At 37.1% G+C, this 14021-nt stretch overlaps 1 protein-coding gene across 4 annotated transcripts in view; it reads right to left on the bottom strand.

The window, feature by feature from the left end:
- Positions 1 to 3239: 3239 nt before the first annotated feature.
- Positions 3240 to 14021, bottom strand: part of CNTN3 (contactin 3) — a 399434-nt gene continuing 388652 nt past the window's right edge. For 3 of the 4 annotated variants that reach the window (XM_024983152.2, XM_059880039.1, XM_059880037.1), the window contains 2 exons: positions 8326 to 8438; positions 5133 to 7695 (listed from right to left, as the gene is read on the bottom strand). In XM_024983152.2, coding sequence (XP_024838920.1) covers positions 7372 to 7695; positions 8326 to 8438 — 437 coding nt within the window. In that variant the 3' untranslated portion in view covers positions 5133 to 7371. Of the gene's footprint in view, positions 7696 to 8325; positions 8439 to 14021 lie in introns of all 4 variants that reach the window. The other variant, XM_059880038.1, reaches the window with a different exon arrangement.

Below are 14021 nucleotides of genomic sequence, written 5' to 3'. Positions count from 1 at the left end.
CTAACATGATGAAAGCTTACTGTGATTGGATCATGTCCTCTTATCATGACTATTCTCCAAGGCAGGTCCTTCCGTTCATTGTTGTCTTTTTAGAGATAAGCATCATATCTCAGAAAGTTTAACCTGCCTGCACAAGGTCACACAGTTCTTTAGAGACATGCCTAGGGTTCCAACACAGACCTACTACTGAGAACAAATGTTCTTAACCACTATGTCACACTTCCTTCTTTCCAATTTGGTCAACTTTCCCAACAGAGATGATCTATTGCTTTTATTTCAAATACATTTTAAAATGCATTTTAGTCTCCTAATTGGCATATCTTAATGTCTCCAGGGGCAGCATGGGAGAAAAAAAGTAAGTAAGTAAGATATGCAAGGGTGAGACAAAATGGTTCACTCAACTGTTAGGTGCTGAGCATCTGAATAGGAGCTGCACACAATGACGAGTGTACTTATTGTGCCACAGTTTATGATCCCAATGAGCATTTCCATATGTGAATCTGAAACTTACTCTTGCAAGGGCAGCCATTCCTGTCTGAAGGCTTTGGAAAAGTCAAAACACCAATCACACTGAATGGATCCTTCACTTCATCAATAGCCAGTCTCCACCAACACTTCACATTAGCATGGGCATTTACATTAGTCTGTCCCATTCCACTGTCTGATGGATGGTAAAATAATTCTACTAATTTGCTATTCTTATCACTTGTCTCTGTTTTTTTTTCCTGACTTTTCCCAGGTAACATCCAATTATACAGGATTTAATTCTTTTCCTTCCCCATGGTATTACTGATCAAGGTAGAATCATCAGCCTGCAAGATAATTTCGGCAGGCAAAGTAAGATTCAAGAATAAGAATGAATGCTGACAATCAATAGAAACAACCCTTTCTTACAAATTTAATTCTGTATTATTCTGGTGCAAGTTCAAGAGGTAATTATCACCTATATGTAAACCAAGACATTAAATCAGGACAGGGTTCAAATAAAAACAACAGCAGAAAACCTGACCATTCAAAAGAATTATAGTCCTATCTGTTTACATATTTTCTTTCAAAAGAGTGGTACAATTTACTAATTGCTAAATTTGTAATTGCTGTTCTGGTGATTTTACCTCCAATATTTACTGAAGTGTATCCAAATGATAATGAATATCAGTGCAATTTTCATTTTTAAAAAGGGTAAAATACTTTGGAAAAAAATGAAACCAGTTAAGATTAATTTTAAATTTAAAAAGAGATGTCATTATAAGAATATGAAACAGCAGGGGTGATTTTAATTAGGAAATAAAACTTGTAACACTCTAATAATTTTTCTTTATTTAATTGAACTATACTCCTAGGTTTTCATTGAAAATGGTAATACTACTGAAAATCAACACAAACCATTTTCATTTTAAAAATGTCTGAAGAAAATTAAACATACAGCTTGAAAAATATTTTTAAAACAGAAAAATATTTTCGTAATTTTTACTAAAAGAATTCTGACACTTGGTCAATTTTAGATTGGATAGCCTTCCATGTAAGAATTAGAGACTATCAAAATCCACAATACCTAAAAGAAGTCTTCCTAGGTGTTTGGTTCTCCAACTTGAATTATCAATAATAGCAGCAGAACAAAGTATACCACAAATTGGCATTAGAGATACTTATTTGGGATCTCTAAATCTAATGGATCTGATTTTCAGAGAGATTAAAAACCTAATCATGCCTCAGCCTCAGGGGTTGCAGCCAGATTGCCTGGGCTAGAATCCCTTTTAACGGTGTCCCTGCTGGGATGATCTAGTACAGTGTCCTTAATCTTCCTGAACCTTGGTTTCCTCATTTGTAGAAAGGGCTGGATAACGGTATCTAGTTAAGATGGCTGTGTGGATGAATTGAGAAAAGATAGAGAGCTTACCGCAGAATCGGGCACCTAGAGAGTGAAGACAAGTTAGCATCAATATTACATGATGATGAAAAGCTAATCTGATTCTAGAATCACTTTACTCTCTCTTCTAGGAACTCCTGGAATCATGTACCTTTCTTCTCAGCAGAATGAGACCAAAGGAGAGCTCTGAACATATATAAGGCCACCTTCGAACATTGTCTTTTGTCTTCCAGTGTCATATAGTTAGCTACTGATACGAAGAATAATAAGGGCATGATTCTAGGCACTCACACACATCATTTTGTTTCCTAACTCTCAACAGGTAACACCAATAACCGCCATTTTCTTAAGAGTAGAAACTTCCACAAAGAGCAGTCACTGAAGATTTGACACCCCTGAGAAGATAATACCACTGGGGCTGGTTTGGATGGTCTAATCTGTTTCTGCACATTCCCCAGTTTTTTGACCTTTATTTGCATGTTCAGTCTCTCAGTCATGTCTGACTCTTTGCAACCCCGTGGATGGGAGCCCGCCAGGCTCCTCTGTCCATGAGATTCTCCATGCAAGAATACTGGAGTGGGTTGTCGTGCCCTCCTCCAGGGGATCTTCCTGACCCAGGGATCAAACTCATTTTTTCTGCATTGGCAGGTGGATTCTTTACCACTGAGCCACCAGGGAAGCTGAAGTTACACTAATACAACTGGTACAACTAGACTTAAAATCAGAGCCACACACATATGTGTGCACACACACATGTATTCTCACACCCTGGCAGAAGCCCTACACATACTTTTTCCACTGAATTCTCCTGCCTCTAAGTATACCTTAGGTTTTCATGTAAGAAAATGATTGAATTATTATTTCATGTCTAATTTTCCTTACATCGATGATAACATTTAAAACTCTTTACTAATTAAAAATCAATCTTTTCCTACTGCATGTATTCAAATACTTAGTGTATATTATAGCACAAGGATTGTTTAGAAGCAAGTCTCTAACCCTGATACCAAGGAGAAAATTAATGAGAGTTGATAAATTGACACCAATATTAAGAAGATATTTGTCAAAAAAGTGGGAGTAGCTGTATCAACCAAATAAAATCAGAAGAAACTAAATACCATAATTCAATAAGATAATTTTCTGCTTCTCTTTTCTCCCATCTACCCAAAGCTGAAATACCTTTAATAGAGAGGGCATTGTCTCAAACTACTGTCATGGGATTATAAAAAGATAAAAGTTTAAAAGATAGAAAGACAAAAAGTAGACTGAAAAATATAAGAAATGATAGCATCAGAACAACTATTATGATGCCCTCTTATTTCTCCCTTAAAATGTTCTTTTTGACCATAACACAATTAATCACACATAGGCATTTGCTTTTTATAAATTTTATTAGAATAATAAAAAATAATACATACAGATAACCATAGGATACACACACAGGAATTTAAAGGTAAATGTCATACTTTTCAATATGAAACAAAGTACATATCTCATGGAGATATATTTCTAGAAACACCATGAAACAAGAGATTAATCATCTTGAAAATGAAAACTATAGGAACATATTCTAGGAATTACTAAGTAATAAAAAGGTACAACTCCATTACATGTTGCATAAAATACAGGTATTGGAGGAAGTGTTCCCCCACTTTTTGACCTGAAATAACAATGGTCATATGAAATCTACTTGTTCAGATTTTTTTCTAGATATATACACTATATACAGAACTTCCAGAGAAAAGTTATAAATATTTTTTTCTTTGTGTATAATGATGTTATCTTAAAAGGAATCTCTAAATGTAAAGTAATGCTTTATGGTGATATCAGAATTTTGCTAATATGTATTCTCTTTTGATATCTGTTGGTTTCAAATTCAGGTATCTTTGCAAAGAACAAGTTCCTGCAAAATGTGAAACCGTTGGAAATAGGTAAAAAATTGATTTTGCAATGTTTAACACTCAATCTGCTGATTTTCTTATATTTTTAACATATTGCTATGAAGTCATGTCTTTGACAATCCTTTGAACACAATGCATTGAGAGACTGAGTCATACATATCAAAGTCAGCAGCATGGCCATGGTTCTATTACAAATTTAGCTCAGGAGCTAAAAATTCTGCCAGACTCACTCTGACAGACTGTTGGACTTCATTAAAAAACCATCTCCACCATCCAAAAAAGAGTCCCGTAATGGAATAAAAAATTGGAAATGAAGGATCATGTGAATTTTGTATAATATATGGGTTAAGATTCAGGTCATTTCTTATTTCCTCCACCAGGTTTTAATAAAACCTGAAAGCTTGTTCATAGGTATGAAGGAAACTATTCCTTTTAATTTTATTTCAGTTTTTAAAACTTTTGAGAAAATGATAGAATGTGATCATGCCAAAATAATATCATGGAATGAAAGAGAAAGCATTACCTACAATGAAAACTTTGTTTAAAGTGCAAACTTTAAAAATATGACAGGTTCTCATGACTTTAATATTATTAAATAAACTCACACTAATATTTTGTACAGGCTTAGTGCATTAGGGGTAACAAAGCACTTTCAGATTTCCTTCTTTATCTTTTAGTAAGTAATGTACGGGGCAGAGGCAGATAAGATGGGTATTACTATCTCCACATTTTAGGGATGAGTAATTGAGAAGCAGAGTGAGAAAAGTGATTTGTAAACAATCTCACAAACACTCACTAGTTTACCTGAACAAATAGCACACTTCCACATTCTAGCGGAGCATCTCTAACAACGTTCTTTTGAATCACATGCACCCTTTTCCAAACAGGGTAAATTTTAAAATGTAATTTTTCATCCTTGAGTATTTCAAATGAGCATTTCAAAATAATATTAATTATATCTTCCAAATAGTGCTATTACAATGGGAAGAAAGCATTTGGATTACATGAGTTTTTCTCTATTAATTAAAAAAAAACCCTAAAAGCACCACAGCCATGCATGTGTCTGCATATGCATACACATGGTGGCATGTGAGTCTTCATCCACAGGCAGGCCTCAAATCATAGCTTAAGAATGTCTCTATCAAAAATCGGGTGGATGTAATATATAAATTCCTTTGGTTTATCAAGTAAATATTAAGGCATTTCAGAGTCCCCTAAAGGGATTTACTGTTTTTTTCTATTATATTCATATTTTACCTATGTAGAAATTTAAAAATACAGTTGAAAAAAAACCATGCATCATCACTGGATTTCATGAAAGCACTTCTTTTCCAATAAATAATTAAAAATGACTATCACCACAAGGTGTTTACAATAAAGAACATTATTACAGAGACATAACTTGACACAGGGTAGACAGTGGAGATGGCTGACGTACAACCTCTTGCATCCATATCTGTCAAAGACGATAAACAGCTCATTAATGAGAACTGCACCAATTTAAGCAACCAGGACAAAAGCAAAGTCTTTCCAATCATAAGCAAATCATATCAGGGACCTAATTTACTACCACAAGTTAACATTAGTTTTCAGTTTATTTATCAATGTAGCCGATTTTATTTGCCATGGGTATCTATAAACACCCTGACGTACTTAAGCTTTCTTAAATGATTCTGGGTTTTGTTTATCTAGTATTATTTAACTTTAATTGAAAGTGGAAAAGCAACTTAATCATTTTGAAAACAACTATACTCTATTACAGACAATTTTGAGCTAATTCAATGGTTTAATTAAAGCTTCATCAGAGAAGGGTTCTGAAAAATCTGTGTTTATTTCTCTTTTGTGCATTTGTACATAAATTGTTATGTATAATATAAAACAACATCTTAAAAAAGCAATCAGTAACAAGCTCCATTTTCCTAGAGATGGCTTTGTCTGCACTTAAGACCGGCAACCTATGCATGCTCAGCAAGATGGCAGATGTCAGAGGAAAAGGCTACTCTTGAGATGGCAGCCCTCAAATGCTAAAATCATGTCTGTTCCTGCAAACACACAGAACCCATTCCTGTTGACAGTTCCTCTTTGGCCACGCTGTGCACCGGATCTTAGTTGAGGGCACACGGGGCCTTCGGTCTTTGTTGCGGCACATGGGTTCATTAGTTGTGGCATGCAGGATCAGCAGTTGCGGCATGCGAACTCTTAGCTGCAGCATGCTAACCACCAGGGAAGTCCCCATGCTGGGTCTTTTAGCTGTAGCATGCAGCATCTTTTTCATTTCGGCCTGTGGCGTCTTTAGTTGCAGTATGCAGAATTTTCAGTGGCGTCATGCAGGGTCTTTTAGTTATGCCATGCGGCATCTTTAGTTGTGGCATGCAAACTCTCAGTTGCAGCATGCAAACCAAGGACATCCCCACGCAGGATTTTTAGTTGTAGCATGCAAACTCTTAGCTGTGGCATGTGGGATCTAGTTCCCTGACTAGGGATCGAACCCCAGGCCCCCAGCATTGGGACTGTGGTGTCTTAGCCACCTGACTACCACAAAAGTACCTGGCCATATTGTAATTTTAACTCTGAACCTTGAGCTATCATAGAAATAGGACAGAATATCTTAATCTTAATTTTAAAACTTAAATATTAACACTAATATTACCAATAATAAGCTTAAATTAATTTCTGGTTTTGCTCTACTGAAGTGCATACACTTTTAAAAATGTCTGTAGTCCTAAATGGTTTCTACAGATTTTTATGTTGCAGAACTCAGTTCTGAGATAAACATTTCGCATTTTCTTCACATGGCTACTTGTTTGTTTTTGGTCTAAGTATTGCAGTCTTTATGCTTTCATGAAAAGATAAAATTCTTCCAAATTTCCACATCTCCCTTTCTCTATATTTGCTAAAGATGTCCCATTTTGTTTTCCAAGATTACAGATAAGGGTTTTAATTTTGAATGTCCAAGACTATAGATTAGGTAGAGTTCAGTGAAAGGAAACAAAGTAATTTAGGTTACTAAGGACCAGAGAATAAAGTATGAAGACAGGATGGCTTCTGTGGTACTTAAATGAGGCCCCGAAACTCCACACTTGAGATTTAAAAGAAAAGATAAAATGTGTTCTACCGCTGTCACTGATAAAATATGTATGAAAAGTCTGTTTCCCTCAACTCTGAAAGTGTAACTTTATATTGTAATAAAGTAGGCTTCATGTGGATTTTGAAAGGAAAAGTAAGTATGAACTTCCTTTGAAATCAGAAACCAAGAATTTGTTTAGAAAGTGTCTTTCAGTTTGGTCAAAAGTGGGTTATGACCTTAAAAATGTTAAAATTTCTACTTGGTAAAGAACTGATAAGACATAGCTATAATTTCTAGGAGGCAAACAACTGGAATATTAAAGATCTTAAAATTGTTTTGTGGGTTCAACATTGCCCTTGAGAAAAAGAATTCTATTTTTATGGAACTCCAAAGGCAAATTTATGCAAAGCTCAGAATACAAAAGTTAAACTAATAACATTTGCTAAACATTTCTCAAGGGTTTTTTTTTTTTTCCTGTCTTTCGGCTCTTATCATTCTCCTTACTTAGCAGCACTCTTGAGGAATTCCTCCTTCCCTCACTTCTCATATTCTAAAACCTTCTCAGCATTCAGACAAAAGACACAGTAGGAAAAAAAAGAAAAAAGACGGGGTGGGGTGTGCGCAAACAGACTCTCTCTTGCAGGCTCATAACTGATGCTGGGAATTGAGACACTGACTTCGACCGACTTACTGGTTATTCTTGGAATCCTGATCTGTTCACTACTGGTCCCATCCCCGCCATCCGTTGTGGCCTTAACTTCAATAATGTAGTCCTCTTTAATGGGCAGCAAAAGTTCAGCTGAAGTTTTATTTGTGTTCAGCACTTGCACATTATTTTGACTGCTAGTCCTATAGAAAACCTAAAATGCATGAACAAACATAATCTTTTTTACTGCCTGCTTTTATTTTTTCATCAGAATTATTCCCCTGATGTTACTTCATTTATATCAGTTGTTTTTCTATACCCACTACAGTATCTGCTGCATTCATAGATCTATCATAGATCTTAGATGAAGGGTCAGCACATGGTAAGACTCATCAAATCCTCAAAATCAATGAGGTCGGGAGACTGAACTTCTTCCATGAAACATTCAGTTGGCTGGGTATTTCTAAGGCTTCAGAGACGGGGCAAGGACCTGAACACCAGACCAAGGAATCAGAGCCAAAACTATGGATTCATTTTAAGTAGTATATAGATGAGTATCAGAAATAGGAAACAACAAACACTTTACCAACATTTGGCCTAAAATTCCCATATGAGCACAATTATTTCACTTAAATTTATATTTAAGAAATCAGGCATTTTGGAAAAATATTCTTTTCACAAACAGCTTGATATCTGTATGTCAAAAGTAGTTTATAAAGACCACACCATCAACATTTAGGGAAAAAACAAACAAACAAACAAATAAAAACTGTTCAAATCTAGCTTTCTTTGAAAAGTACTACCAGAAGTGGGAAAAGAAAGCATTGCAAATTATACCACTTACTTTATATCCTGTTACTTCTGATTCATTCTCCATGGCTTTCACTTGTTCCCAATTAAGCAACACTTTCGTGTCTGTAGCATTCCAAACAACATTTCCTGGTGGCTGACTGGGAGCTTGAAATGCAGAATGAGAAAAGCAAAATAGATTTGAGCATGGAGTGATATTTTACATACGACACATAGATAAAGGAGGCGGCAGAAGTAAGGCAGAATCTCTTTGGTAACTCATAGTGCATAGGCAGAATCAGAAAAAATAACAGAATAGCTAAATTTCCTTTTACAAAGTCATTTCCAGAACACTGTGAGACAATTCATTTTAGCATATTCATGATACACTTTAGGGCATTTCTTCCCAGGTGGCTCAGCAGTAAAGAATCCATCTGCAATGCAGGAGACATGGGTTTGATTCCTGGGTTGGGAAGATCCCCTGGAGAAGGAAATGACAATCCACTCATGGAGAACCCCATGGACAGAGGAGCCTGGTAGGTTATATAGCCCATGGGATCGCAAAAAGTTGGAGACAACTTAGCAACTAAACCACCACCACCACAGTGATGTCTTGGAAAACTTGTTGATACTGGAGATAAAGAAATTCTTTTATCCACCACTAGAGGGTTGCCTGTTGATGGGCCAGGAAAGGCAGGCAGTGTGTCCTGTTTCATACATCCAGAGGCTGAGAGAAATTGCCAACTGAGCAGATTAAAGTTGTAGGAAATGAAGTGCAGATGATTTTTAAGCCAGCCATGTATGATGAGACGAGCAAAATGGGAGGCAATCAAAAATAAAGATTACTTAGATTTATTCCCATGAAGTAATAGCTACACACATGAAAAATTGCAGCAAACAGTCTATATTTTAGTCTTCGTTTTCCAAGTTTAAATCAATTTTTGAGAAAAATAAGGCAAAACACTAAAACGTTAATGAGAATTCCATTACATAATTAATGAAACTCTCTGAGGTTTAAAAACGTGGATTTATAATTTAGTTTCCTCTCATGAACACTAGCGGAGAAGGCAATGGCGCCCCACTCCAGTACTCTTGCCTGGAAAATCCCAGGGATGGAGGAGCCTGGTGGGCTGCAGTCCATGGGGTCGCTAAGAGTCGGACACACTGAGTGACGTAACTTTCACTTTTCACTTTCACGCATTGGAGAAGGAAATGGCAACCCACTCCAGTGTTCTTGCCTGGAGAATCCCAGGGATGGGGAAGCCTGGTGGGCTGCCGTCTATGGGGTCGCACAGAGTCAGACATGACTGAAGCGACTTAGCAGCAGCAGCAGCAGCATGAACACTAGATGCAGGAGGAGGGGGGTTTGGTAGCATTTGTCAAGAGCAACATAGGGCACTGAAAAGTCAGTTTCTTAATCATGAAACAGCAAACATAATATTATCCATTTGGCAACAACATCACAATTGCCCAAAACAGTGCTGAAATACGTTGTACTTGTAGATTTAGCCACAAAATGTAACTTGGTTAACTGAATTTGTTATGGGAAAATGATATAAAAGATTTGCCATGCTGAGACATTTCTAGATATCGCTGACTCATGCCATGAGGGAGAGGTGGCTGGACTTACACATGGGGAGACCACACAGATACACTGAGGTGACTAATGATGCTAAACAAGACTATTCCCTGCAGATTCTTTGGCTTCCTGTCTGTTCTTTCATACTATTCCACATTGCGTTTAAAATTTGTGATCTGATATTCACAAGGAGTTCAGGTCAGCTCAGAGCATTCAAGTTGCAAAGCTTATATAACAAAACATACATAATGGCAGTTGCCTAGGGTTCCTAATGACTATGTTCTGGGGGCTCCATCCAAATGTTATGAATGCACTGTTGTGAGAACAGTTACCAAAGTCTGTGATTCCCCATGGCCTAGCAGCACCAGAAAAGGACAGGCTCCATTTGATGCAGTTCAGATAATATACTTCATCATGATGTGTCCTGTCAAGAGATATGTGCTTGCAGAGTATAGGAAACTTGAGTAATTTTGGTGGAATTTATTTTGGAGTGATTTATTCCATCACTAGTCTTGCAGAAGAAGTGACTTCATGTTTAGCATTCAGCCTTATTTTGTATGAGTCCCAGAATATCAACAGATGAGCTGAATGAGTGCATCCTAAACTCAATACTTTTTGAATGGACAAAAAGAAAAAAAAAATAATAATAACAAAACAGGAAATGGGAAAGGGGGGGAAATAAAAGCTCCATGCTGGGTCTGATTACTCATTTTCCATATTGGTGTTTCTAAGCATCAGATAGTCATGTTCCATTTCCATCATTTTTGCTATTTTTTAATAAATGAACTTGATTGAACAAAAAAACACATAAACATTGACTTTCAGTTCAGTTTAGTTCAGTCGCTCAGTTGTTTCCCACTCTTTGCGACCCTATGGACTGCAGCAAGTCAGGCCTCCCTGTCCATCACAAAATCATGTCCATTGAGTGGGTGATGCCATCCAACCACCTCATCCTTTGTTGTCCCCTTCTCCTCCCACCTTCAATCTTTCCCAGCATCAGGGTCTTTTCAAATGAGTCAGTTCTTCGCATCAGGTAACCAAAGTATTAGAGTTTTTACTTCAGCATCAGTCCTTCCAATGAATATTCAGGACTTATTTCCTTCAGAATGGACTGGTTGGATCTCCTTGCAGTCCAAGGGACTCTCAAGAGTCTTCTCCAACACCACAGTTCAAAAGCATCAATTCTTTGCGCTCAGCATTCTTTATAGTCCAACTCTTACATCAATACATGACTAATGGAAAAACCATAGCCTTGACTAGATGGACCTTTGTTGGCACGGTAATCTCTCTTTTTAATATGCCATCTAGGTTGGTCACAACTTTTCTTCCAAGGAGTAAGCGTCTTTTAATTTCATGGCTGCAGTAACCATCTGCAGTGATTTTGGAGCCCCCCCAAATAAAGTCTGCCACTATTCCCACTGTTTCCCCATCTATTTTCCGTGAAGTGATGGGACCGGATGCCATGATCCTAGCTTTTTGAATGTTGAGCTTTAAGCCAACTTTTTCACTCTCCTCTTTCACTTTCATCAAGAGGCTTGTTAGTTCTTCTTTGCTTTCACCAACGCCATGAGCGTGGTGTCATCTGCATATCTGAGGTTATTGATATTTCTCCCGGCAATCTTGATTTCAGCTTGTGCTTCGTCCAGCCCAGCGATTCTCATGATATACTCTGCATATAAGTTAAATAAGCAGGGTAACAAGATACAGCCTTGACATACTCCTTTCCCTATTTATGTCCAGTTCTAACTGTTGCTTCCTGACCTGCATACAGGTTTCTCAAGAGGCAGGTCAGGTGGTCTGGTATTCCCATCTCATTCAGAATTTTCCACAGTTTGTGGTGATCCACACAGTTTAGCCTTTTCCTAAACACTAATAGTCACATAATCATGAGCCTGTTATGCTAGTTACATTCCTATGGTATTCTATTTAATAAATGAAGCATTATTAAAATTTAAAAAATATTTATAAGCTATTTTAAAATCATCTCTTATCACTACTGGTAAGAATAACATCTGGAAAATCCTTGATCAGACCAACTTTCTCTTCATATTTAACATTCTATTACTGTTAGCAACTAACATTTATTAAAACCTAAACTATGTTAGGAATGATAGAATATACTTTTTAATAATTTACTCAATTCTCATTATATTGCATTATAATAATGCCCATTTTCTGTACATGGGTAATCTGGACCCAGAGAGTTTATAAAAACAGATTCTACATTCATGTTGATAGCAGCATCATCCCCAGTAGATGAAAGGTTGAGCAACCTAAGTGTCCATCAACAAATGAATGAGTAATCAAAATGAGGCTTATCCATAGAATGGAATACTATTTAGCCCTAAATAGGAAGGAAATCCTGACACATGTTATAATATGGATGAGCCTTGAGGAAATTATGAAATAAACCAGTCACAAGAAGACAAATTCTGTATGTGAATCCACATATACAAGGCAGCTGGAGTAGTTAATCCATAAAGGCATAATGTAGAATTGCGGTTGCCAGGGGTGAAGGAGAGGAGAAGAGGAGATGTTTAATAGGTACAGATTTTCTCTTTCATAAGGTGAAAAGAGTTCTGGAGATTAGCTAACCAAGCCTAACAGCAACCAAGCCTAACACTCAGGAACTATACATTTAAAAAGAAGTGAGATGGAAATTTTATGTCATGTGTATTTTTATCACAAAAATTAAAAGCAAAGAACTTGCTAAGATGCACAACTGGTAAGAGATACCATGTGGATTCAAACAAGCTCTTGTTAATTCCAAAGTCTATGCCTCCCCTATTACACTGTGCTGACTATCTGTGACTACAGCTCTTGAAAGAGTTGACAAATGATTTGTCCATATGTCCATAGTTTTTAGTCACGAATCCAGTATCCTGTCAAAGGTAGATATCAACTTAAGATTTTATATGTAACTGGCTGCCATTTTAAGGCAAGAAATAAAACACAAGGATTAAGAAAAAAACTTTTGTAGCATTATTAGAAAATAAGTTTGATCTATTCCCTATGTGTCCCTAAGGAATGGTTCATGCAATGATAAAGTAAGATAATGAATTGGGTAAAGAATCAGGAAAAAAATATCAGTTTATTCACCATGGTATCAGCAGGACAACATATGGCTGGACAGTGTTTTCAAATATGACATAACAGGATTTAGAATGTATTTTCTAGCTCCATGGTTTTTATAGTCCTCTAAGACACAACCCAATAAATGCTATAAATTTCACAAAGACAAAACTGGGACATTAATGCTGACCATCAGCTTGAGAGTTTGAATATAGCTGATCATGTTGAGGCTAAGAAGACAAGAAACATAACAGAAAGAAAAAATAAGAAAAAAACAGTTAAACAGTTGGTGTGTTAGTTAAATACTTAAATGATTTGTTAACTAACATAGTTCTAAGTGTTAAGGGAAAAAGCAGATAAGGAGGTGCCAACATCTCAAGTGGATTTTGAAAGATGATAAGAGTTGAACATGCAGGGGTTGGGCTGGGCGTGGCAGGGGGTATCCAAGGCGAAGGAATGACACAGGCCAGGGTGCAGAGGCCAAGAACTAACACGGTGCCATGGGGAGCTGAGTCCTGACAATACAGGTAAGGATGAGGGGAAGGGATCAGAGCAAAGGCAGTTGGAGAGGCAGGTAGGAACCATATTCTAAAGGGTCTAGAAGGTCAAAGGAACTAGAAAAGGAATATTGCTTTGTAGGCAATTGGCAGAAGGCTGAAGAAGGATCAGATCTGTGGAACCAATAGGTGTGTGCTCATAGATCTTCTGCGGGGCAGAGGGAGAAGGAGGAAAACCTTGGTGGAAGCTCCGTAGGGAATACACTGTAGCATTTTGTATAAAAGGCAATAAAGGTCCAAACGCAAGTGATGGTAGTGGAGTCGGAGGGCTGGGGCAGAACTGGAATCTGTGAACAGGCCACGATGATGGCGGTCATATGAGTGGTGGGATAAGAAGGAAGGCATGGCAGACCGGATGAATGACACAGGCCTTGCAGAAAAGGTTGCTATCTGGAAATCCCTTTCAGTCACTACATACTCAATAAGCACTTGTTCTGTGTCAGAGATTCTCCTAAGTACAGTGAGAACAAGGTAAAGATATTTTCTGACTTCTAACCACGAACCACGTTAGTGGTTCCCAGAGATCAGTACTTGTACCACTAA

The sequence above is a fragment of the Bos taurus genome, chromosome 22, assembly GCF_002263795.3.
Source record: "Bos taurus isolate L1 Dominette 01449 registration number 42190680 breed Hereford chromosome 22, ARS-UCD2.0, whole genome shotgun sequence".
Classification (NCBI taxonomy): Eukaryota; Metazoa; Chordata; class Mammalia; order Artiodactyla; family Bovidae; genus Bos; species Bos taurus.
Note: the sequence above shows the minus strand (reverse complement) of the source record. Positions and strands in the feature narration are given on the sequence as shown.